The sequence below is a fragment of the Salarias fasciatus genome, chromosome 17 (genome assembly GCF_902148845.1).
Source record: "Salarias fasciatus chromosome 17, fSalaFa1.1, whole genome shotgun sequence".
Lineage (NCBI taxonomy): Eukaryota > Metazoa > Chordata > Actinopteri > Blenniiformes > Blenniidae > Salarias > Salarias fasciatus.
Window position 1 is genome coordinate 16,207,895 of NC_043761.1, and position 10,057 is coordinate 16,217,951.

The following is a 10,057-nucleotide window of genomic DNA, read 5'->3' on the forward strand; positions in this document are numbered from 1 at the left end:
TGCCGTGACAGAATCAGAGCAGGTTCTCCTCCTCCAGGGGAACCGCAGCAGCTTCACTTCCCCGCCATCCAAACCTCGCTCATTTGCATTTTTCTGGAGGAACGGGGCCACAGCAAAAACCGGAGCGCTTTCAAACATGCCTGAAAACACGTCTGAAGCGGAACCTCGGAGAAGTTCAGCGAGTGGAGCTGCAGACCTGGAGGGCCTCCGGGCTCCTCCAACACGTCACGTTCCAGACAGGAAGTCAGATCTGCAGAGCGCCGTTTCATCCTTTCATCCTCAAAGTGAACTCTGTGTAGGAACCCTGTAGTGATGAACACATGAATAACTCTGATGAAAATAACTCCAGCTCACCGTCAGGTTTAGAACCTTCTTCTCTCACTGGAACAGACGAAACTGTTCTTTCTGCGGACAAAGAGAACAGCAGAACAGCAGAACATCCATCCAGCTTCCATCCATCCATCAAAAAATTAAATCAGCATCTGAAGCAAACAGAACTTAGAACCAGAGAACCAGGAGAACCAGGAGAGCCAGGAGAGCCATGAGAACCAGGAGAACCAGCAGAACCAGGAGAGCCAGGAGAACCAGGAGAGCCAGGAGAACCAGGAGAACCAGGAGAGCCAGCAGAACCAGGAGAACCAGGAGAACCAGGAGAGGCCAGGAGAACCAGGAGAACCAGGAGAACCAGGAGAACCAGGAGAACCAGGAGAACCAGGAGAACCAGGAGAACCAGGAGAACCAGGAGAACCAGGAGAACCAGGAGAACCAAGAGAACCAGGAGAACCAGGAGAACCAGGAGAACCAGGATAACCAGGAGAACCACAAGAACCAGGAGAACCAAGAAAACCAGGAGAACCAAGAGAACCAGGAGAACCAGGAGAGCCAGCACGGAGACCAGGAGAACCAGGAGAACCAGGAGAGCCAGCAGAACCAGCAGAACCCCAGGGAGAACCAGGAGAACCAGCAGAACCAGGAGAGCCAGGAGAACCAGGAGAGCCAGGAGAACCAGGAGAACCAGGAGAGCCAGGAGAACCAGGAGAGCCAGGAGAACCGGAGAACCAGGAGAACCAGGAGAACCAGGAGAACCAGGAGAACCAGGAGAGCCAGGAGAACCAGCAGAACCAGGAGAACCAGGAGAACCAGCAGAACCAGGAGAACCAGGAGAGCCAGGAGAACCAGCCCGTCCTCCAGCTGCTCCGCTCTCTGTCTCTGGAACAGACTGTAGACCCGTCCCCCACCTGTCCACATGGACCCGTCCCCACCTGTCCACATGGACCTGCAGCCACACCTGTCCTCAGACAGTGTGGCTGCAGGGCTGCAGGTCCAGACCGGTTCTCCGTTTGGGCTCTCAGCAGAGCTGTTGTTGTCGTCGCTGCTGGAGCCTGGCAGGCTGCCAGCTGTGCTCAGAACCTCTGTCCACTGTCCAGCCACTGTCCAGCCGCTGTCCAGCCGCTGTCCAGCCGCTGTCCAGCCACTGTCCAGCCACTGCTGTCCACTGCAGCAGATCAACAGCAGCCGGCGTCCATCAGGGCCCGCCGCCCGCCGCTCCTCCTGGGAAATCACAGCAGGAAGGACGACGCCTGGCGGGTTCAGAGCCATCAGTAGGTGGCGTGGCTGAAGCCGTGCAGGTCAGGCTGTGATTGGACGTTACTGATCAGAGAATCCATTTCAGAGTGAAGACCGCAGAAATGAAACGCTGGAATCCAAACGAACCGTCGCTGAATGAGTCCGTCCTTCACTCTCAACACCAGGGGGGTGTTGGATAATACCCCCCTGGTGTCCAGTACCCCCGATACAAACTCTGCTCAAACCAACCCGCAGAATGAGACGTCAGCAGACACTGCCAAAACAACCACAACAGCAACCACAACAACAACTACAACATCAACAACAACATCAACAGCAACCACCACCACAACAATCCATGCTGACCATGGGCGAGGTTGTAACGTTCCACTCTTCTCATGCTGGTTTGTTCTGTAGCAGGACAGACGTTGCTCTGCATCAACACCACCAGCAGCCGCCTGTCACCGGCCTCATGGTCACATGGTCTCCAGTCTGACTGTTTCCCACCAGGACCAGAGGCTGGTGTGGAACGTGGTGAAAATGAGGAGGACGTCTGAGGTTAGAACCCCACTAACGCTGAAGCTGAATGAGCGAGGAAATGAGTGTCCTGTCTCTGAGGACGTCCTGAATGTCCCGGTCCAGTTTTTCACTTTCACAACGAGAGCTACTGGAACCGCTTTTGTGGAGCGGAGCTTTCCTGTCCAGAGCCAATCATAGGGCAGCTCAGCGCAGCAGATTGTCTCACTGACCTCACTTCCTGTCCCCGCCCCCTATCCCTCTCAAGCCAATCACCTCCTAACTCCGTCTAAAGGTGCCTTCAGGCAGCCACACAGGGCAGGAAACTCCAGAGCGCCCTCTAGCGTCACAGCATGACACACTAGCGTCACACCTCCCCTTTAGAGAATCCACCCCCCCTTTAGAGAACACACCCCCCCCTTTAGAGAATCCACCCCCCCTTAGAGAGACACACCCCCCCCCTTTAGAGAACCACCCCCCCTTAGAGAACACACCCCCCTGTAGAGAACACACCTCCACCTCCATCAGTCTGTTCTTCTTTTGGTCTCTTCTGTTCTTTTCAACTGCTTTCACACTTCGAGCGGACTCTTCCGGCCTGTGGCCGTGGAGCGGTGCTGACATGTGACTGAGGCGAGGTCCTGGGCCTGATGAGGACTTTCCAGACCAGCTGCTTGCTCCTCTCCACTGGAGAAAGTGGGTGAAACGGTGAGCTTATGCAACAGAGGCAGATCTGCTGCACTTCGCACCGTGTGTGACCGAGCTGCTCGGTAAGCCTCTCTCTCGCTCAGCCTGCTGGTTTTCCTGCAGAGCGCCGCTGTTCTCTGCTCAGGAACCGCTCTTCCTGTGTGTCGGTGTGCTGTGGGCAGCAGGGCGGCTGCTGGAGGAGTCTGGGAGTGTCTGTGTCCTCCGGTAGTGGTTAGGCCCGGTGGCTGAGGCCAGGTGGCTGAGGCCGGGTGGCTGAGGCGGGGTGGCTGAGGCGGGGTGGCTGAGGCCAGGTGTTGTGAGGCCGGGTGTTGTGAGGCCGGGTGTTGTGAGGCCGGGTGTTGTGAGGCTTCGGCTCTGCAGCGGACACTCCCGCTCCTTCAGACCAGGAACTCGCGCTGCTCGCTCCGGGCTGACGGCGGTGGATCACGCTCCTCACTGTGTCTGTGTGCAGCGCTGTGACAAAGATGGCGTCCGTGATGGAGGACGAGGTCTTCAAGGCTTTCACCACTCATGCTGTGATCGTCCTGGTGAAGGTGTTGCTGATGGGACCTTTGACCTCTGTCTACCGCTTCTCCAGAGGGGTTGAGTGACGCTCACGGCTGCACACCTCTTTCCTCTCAGAAATCAGCTGCCAGCGAGTCTGAATTCAGCCCCGCGGTGACCTCTGGCAGCATGACCTCTGTCTCTCTTCCAGGCCTTTGCTAATGAGGAGGATGTGGCCTTGAAGTCTGGAGAGGAGAAGAAGAAGCTGCTGAGGACTCATCCCGATGTGGAGCGAGTGAGAAGGTAGGACCATCAGCCACTGCTTCAGCCTGCCGGCCGCCGCCCGCCTCATGCCCATGCCTGTTGTGGACGTGCAGATGCCACCAGAACGACCTGGAGACGGTGGTGCCCTTCGTGCTGGTGGGCCTGCTCTACGCCCTGACCGGCCCCCCGCTGTCCTCCGCCCAGCTGCACTTCCGCCTCTTCAGCGGCGCCCGGCTCTTCCACAGCGTGGCGTACGTGGGCGCCCTGCCGCAGCCCTGCCGGGCGCTGTCCTGGATGCTGGGCAGGGGCGTCACTTCTCCATGGCCTACAGGGTGCTGCAGACCGTCCTGGTCCTGTAGAGACCGGCAGACCCGCAGTCCTGGTCCTGGAGAGACCAGCAGACCCCCCGCTGGGAGTAACCTGCAGCTGTTTGTGCCGTTATTGCTGATAATCAGAATTTTGAACTTTGTGACACAGCTTATTGTACTGCAACACTCACACACACACACACACACACACACACACACTCTCTCTGAGCTCATGCGTGCAGAATGTTCTAGAAAAGCGGGCGGTCCACAGGCGGCTCCACTCCTCTCACTCTTCACACACCTGGCTCCAGACCAGCGCTGAAGAGCCGCTTCAGCATGACGCAGCAAAGCTCCTCTGCATGAACCCATGAACCCATGAACCCATGAACCCATGAACCCTCGCTGCCTCCACACTGTGACCTGACTGCTGTTTCACATGTTATCAGACATGTTGTAACATGATGTGAGAAATTAAAAGCTTGCTGTCATTTGTGTCGTGAGTGTGTTTCAGTGGCTCAGCCTGAAGCTGAAGCGACCAAACATAGAGAAATCACTCCTCACATCTCATTTAACTGGTTTTTAACCTCCAGAGAGGGGACACGTTCTGAGCTCCTTTCAACAACGGAAGCTTTACTGTATGGATTTGAATGATGTGATTTTTTTTTAATATATTTTTCTGTAAAATGAGAAGCATGGAGGAACATGCAGGTTTCCACAGCCCATCGTGACCTTTTGATGACAAACAGGGAAAAGGGGCAGGAGTGTTGTATGCTGTCGTACACACTCATCAACACGCCTGGTGGCATTGATCCGTTCCCCCAGATTCTTCAGTTGTGTGTGGAGAGCCTGCTGCTCAGGAGCGATGATCACACCCCAGCCTCAGCATTATCAACGCTCCCTGAGGAATGCAACCAGCCTCCTCTGGAAACATGCAGAACCTGTTTCAGCATTTACAAAAGCAACGAGCAGCTGGTTGAACGACTAAACCCAGAAACAAACTTAGACAGGACATGCTCAAAATCCATTAATTTATTAAATGGGATTTGTATTTAACAATAAATATGTGTTTGAGACAAAGTAGAAAAGTTGGCAGATTTTGTGATTTCTTGTCCAGAAGGCCGGACCCAGGAACACCTTCTCTCATCCAGCACCGCTGTGGGGTTAGAGTCCAGGACACTCTGACCCTGGACCTCTACCTGCCTGCAGCGGGTCTCACAGGGTTGATTATCAAACAGCAGAGGAGCTGTGAGGTCTCGGTCTCTGCGGTGCAGCAACAACATGCTGCTCTGCCGATGTGACTGCCACTAGAGGGAGCCACTGCAAATTCAGCCGCTGCTCATTAAGGCTTTGTGGACCAGGTGCAGCTTCAGTAATCAGCTGCTTTAGCTTCTCTACAACCCGCTTCTCAAACCCACAGTGCTGATTTTTAACCAACCTCAAAGTTCTCAACCTGGTGAGACCTAATCTGAACCTGGTGAGACCTAATCTGAACCTGGTGAGACCTAATCTGAACCTGGTGAGACCTAATCTGAACCTGGTGAGACCTCATTCAGACCTCATCATTCAGCACAATATGCTTTCCTCTGTCTACCAACCCATGCCAGCAGATTCTCAGCCTCTTCCTGTTGAGGATTTTGGAAGCTGCTGATACCCAACAGTTTTTCAGTAGACCTGCAGGACAGTGAGATCAGGATGCAGATTGGTATATTGATCCGATAGTCATGTGCTGATGAAGACTGACAACTCAACTCCACCACTGTCAAAATCAACTTCCATGCATCTCTTACAGGCTATAGAAGTGGGTTTTCCATCCTGCCAGCAGGTCTCTGAGTGGGACTCGTACTGCTGGCAGGTAGCGCACATACGGACATGAACCAGCCGTGTTTTTGGACTGTCAGCTACCGAACTTCCTGAAGAACCTTCAACAGGGTCTTCTTCATGCCTAGATGCCAAAGGACTGTTATGGTGATATTCGGCACCAACTCAGCTGGTACTATGGCTGACGGTACCCTCTGCACCACACACCTTGCTAGAGCTGGCAGTGGGTGTGGCCAGGACTGGGCTGCTGAGTGAAGAGTTCTACCTCCTGGCAGGTCGGGTCTGATGCCTGGGCGGCAGCAATCTCCTGGGAGGAGCTCGGCAGTGCTCCCAGTACGTCTTGGGAACAGCAAGACCCACAGTCCCGTCAGGAACCCAGGGCGCCTGTGACAAGGTATTTTGGACCATGTTGCAGCACCCCTCTTGTAGTAGACCTGGAACATGAATGCTTGTAGTCGCAGAGTCCACCGCGTGAGGCGTGACGGCGGTTTAGGAAAGTTGAAGGCTCAGGACAGAGCGCTGTGGTCAGCAAAAACATCAAACGTCTTTCCCTCAACGAAGTGTTTCCACTTCTCCACCGCCCACCACTGAGACACACTGCCACCGACCAGGAGCAGCCGGGAGGTGGAGGTGGTGGATGTATCTGGGTGGTGCAGCAGCTCATGACAAAATAATTTTCAGTGCCTTGCCTGGTGATTAAAAAGCTTCTCCTGGATCCAGAGACGGATCAATAAAACACAACAGGATGATTCGATGGTCAGAGCAGGAGCAAAGAATCATGTAGAAATTAAAATATATTAGAAATTATTTTTATATTAAAGATAAAAAACATGTTATTTATAGACTGGAACATGCATAAAAACACAAACAGGTTTTCAATTTGTCCTTGAGGGCCACATCCTGCGCAGGTTGGATCCATGCTGGATGGGGGGACCAGGACCAGGACCCAGCTGCTCTAATGCAACACGTACACGAATCCCCCGATCAGAAATAATGATTGTTCCTGCCTCCGGCAGCTGGCAGAGGGAAACATGCAGAGAGCGTGAGGAACACCGGCAGAGCTTCAGTCAGTCATTCTCTGGAGACAAATGAAGACATCACCGTCAAACGAGCATTCACGGAAAATCTTTGAACTCCCTCAGTTCCAATAAAATCAGCTTCCCACCCATCAAACAATGAGAGCAGAGGTTGATGATCCCAAAGAGAGGACTTCTGCAGGAATGTTCCTGGACGTGAGTCAGTCGGGGAAGGCCCTCCTGCTGTGATGGATGCTCCCTGCTGCTCCTGAAGGTGAAAGCCCCGGCCGGCCTCGCCGTGAAGGCTGCTCTGGCCGGCTGCTCGTCTGCCTTCCCTTCTGCTCCTGCATAAGTCAAAGTTTTATGGAAGGTCTTGTGTTTGGGACCCGTCGCCCTCCAGGGTCTCTCATCCCTCAGACAAGTCAAGCGTTTCATGGCTCGGGTGGAGGAAAGCTTCAACTAGCAAACAGTGAGAGGCCTCGCTGCATGCTGAACATCTCCTCCAACCAATCCCTCCGTCGCAGCTGGTTAGCACAGGAGCGACACGTAGCGACTGCAGCGGTGGACTGCTGCTGTAAGACGCTCCGGTCTGCTGGGACACGTGGGGAAGATTAGGGAGGGAGAGATCATGCTCTTCTTCACGTGTATCTTTATTTTGACTCTGTTGCAGTTTATTCGGATTCACGGTTTAGAAATTCTTATTTATCTCGGAAGTCTCTGTTCCAGAGTGTTCACCTCCTCATGAAGCCCTGTTCCTGACGGCGCAGTTTAACCATTGTTAAACTGCTAGTAATTTGACACCAGCCTCATTGTCTTGCAGTGATTAGCACTCTTGTCTCACAGTGAGAAGGTCCTGCCGGGGCCTGGCCACGAAACCCCTTTAACCCCGCTAGTACCACGCTCCTCATGGCAGTGGGAAAGGGTTTAGACGGCATTCCACCCAGGTTTTAATCGGCTCGCCTCCGATGGGCTTCAGTGTGAAAGCCAGACCTGGGTCCCGGATAAAAAATAGAATACTGCCCTTACAGGATATCTAATAAAATTCCCCCTTTTGGGATGAAAGGAGGATTTTCAGCTTCAGTAACTCCTGGTCCATCCTGCCACCGAGAGGAGTTCTAACAGTTTTAACAGCTAGTGAGCAAAGACCAGAACACTGGAGCTGCTTCAGACGCTCAGGCGGAGCAGACTGGACCTGCAGAACCAGGGACCCAGCAGAGGCCTCCACTGGCGGGACCTGCAGAACCAGGGACCCAGCAGAGCCTCCACTGACGGGAACCTGCAGAACCAGGGACCCAGCAGAGCCTCCACTGGACGGGACCTGCAGAACCAGGGACCCGCAGAGCCTCCACTGGACGGGACCTGCAGAACCAGGGACCCAGCAGAGGCTCCACTGGACGGACCTGCAGAACCAGGGACCCAGCAGAGCCTCCCTGGACGGGACCCTGCAGAACCAGGGACCCAGCAGAGCCTCCGCTGGACGGTACCTGCAGAACCAGGGACCCAGCAGAGCCATCCGCTGGACGGGACCTGCAGAACCAGGGACCCAGCAGAGCCTCCGCTGGACGGGACCTGCAGAACCAGGGACCCAGCAGAGCCTCCACTGGACGGGACCTGCAGAACCAGGGACCCAGCAGAGCCTCCACTGGACGGACCTGCAGAACCAGGGACCCAGCAGAGCCTCCACTGGACGGGACCTGCAGAACCAGAGGTGCTTTGAATCTTGATGTTACTGGAGGTAAATGACCCGTTACTGATCAGAGCTCCCGGCAGAAGCCATCAAAACTCCCCATGTCCATTTCTCATTCTCTCTTCATTTGTCCTACAAATGCCTGTGTGTGTGTGTGTGTGTGTGGTGTGTGTGTGTGTGTGTGTGTGTGTGGGTGGGTGTGTGTGTGTGTGTGTGTGTGTGTGTGACAGACGATGGGGGCTGTGACACAAAGCAGCATTATTCATCTTAATAAGAATCATTTTCTGATCGTTTCTGTCTTTAATGGACGTTATTACTAATCACCAACCTTAATACCACAGCAACCCTCTTTTCCTTAATGAGAATTTGGTGTTTTCAGATACAAGAACAGTGCAATTGGAAATTATGAAGCGGAAATGACAAAAAAGAGAGAGAGAGAGCGGAGCGACAGACGATACTGGCAATTCATTCTTTAAAATATTCCCAAATCTGTTCCATAATCTGCTTCATTATTCTGATGGCTATAATAGAGACGAGATTCAGCCCTCAGATCAATTAATAACTGAAAAAACTCCACCTGGGACACACCTTGTGCGCTCTTCATTTTTCATGCACTGCCATTCCTCAGCAGGGGATTACAGTTATCTTCTTTTAATATTGCAGTGTTCTAACTTAAGCTTCAGGGATTCTCTCCAGGTACCACACTAGATCATCTTGACATTTCAAAGTACTGAAACCTTTGGATAAAGTGTTTTTTATTAAATTCTATTAACATAATTTATGCCTGTCAGGCTCTGAGGCTTCAGTGGTGGCTGAGAGAAGCGGGGCGCCATATTTCATCCTCTGGTCCAATCAGACGAAGAAGCGAGCAGAGACGGCGACTCGGTCCATCCTTCACCGCGGACGTCTGACACCATTAAGGCCAAACTCCTCGGCTGGTTTTAGAAGATCATTCATCAGACACGGTGTCCCGAATCCCGACCCGAGCGCTCCTTCACTGGAACAACACCAGGTAACAGGATGCTCCTGTGTTGGCCGTTTAAATGTAATCAGCCAACAACGTCATGAAATCACAAAAGAAACATTTCAATCACGTCCTGATCAGTTTTACTGAGACTTTTTTATTTTTTTTATTTTACTTTTTCCACTCTGTTGGACTGTTAGAGTCTGAAGATCAACCAAGATCAATTGACCAGTGGAAAATATTCACACTTGTACAACTATTCTCATCAACAATCTCATCAACATTCATCAACAATTCTCCAGCTACTGATTCTCAAACTGTGACACCCACACCAGCAGCAGCGTGTTAACGCCCCCTGGTGGTGAACAAGAGAACTTCACATTCTTTAAACAACCTAGCATTATCTAATATTGAGTATTTGCAGCTGTCGTCACACACCGGCCTCGCAATGCACGCTGGGTAGCCGCCGCCATGTTGGAGTGAAAACACACCTGGAGCAGTGTGTGCGTTGTTCGGCTGAGAAGTCTGCGTCAAAGCAGTGAAAACATGGTTCTCAGCTGTGTAGCAGCTACAGAGGGAACAAGGCAGGGTCGTCGTTCCACAGGTTTCCGGTCGATGTAGAACGGAGAGAGAAGTGGATCGCTGCACTGGCGGGGAACACACAACGAAGCAGTGGCGACCCAACAGAACCAGTGGAGCGTTTTTTTTTTTTTAGGTGTGTGTGCTTTTA

General features: G+C 53.0%; 1 protein-coding gene across 1 annotated transcript; it reads left to right on the plus strand.

The window, feature by feature from the left end:
• Positions 1 to 2,773: 2,773 nt before the first annotated feature.
• On the plus strand, positions 2,774 to 4,031 carry mgst1.2 (microsomal glutathione S-transferase 1.2). The gene is given in 5 exon segments (XM_030113734.1): positions 2,774 to 2,787; positions 3,239 to 3,368; positions 3,482 to 3,573; positions 3,648 to 3,847; positions 3,850 to 4,031. Coding segments are annotated over 4 exon segments (453 nt in total). The 5' UTR covers positions 2,774 to 2,787; positions 3,239 to 3,251; the 3' UTR covers positions 3,894 to 4,031.
• The last annotated feature ends 6,026 nt before the right edge of the window (positions 4,032 to 10,057 follow it).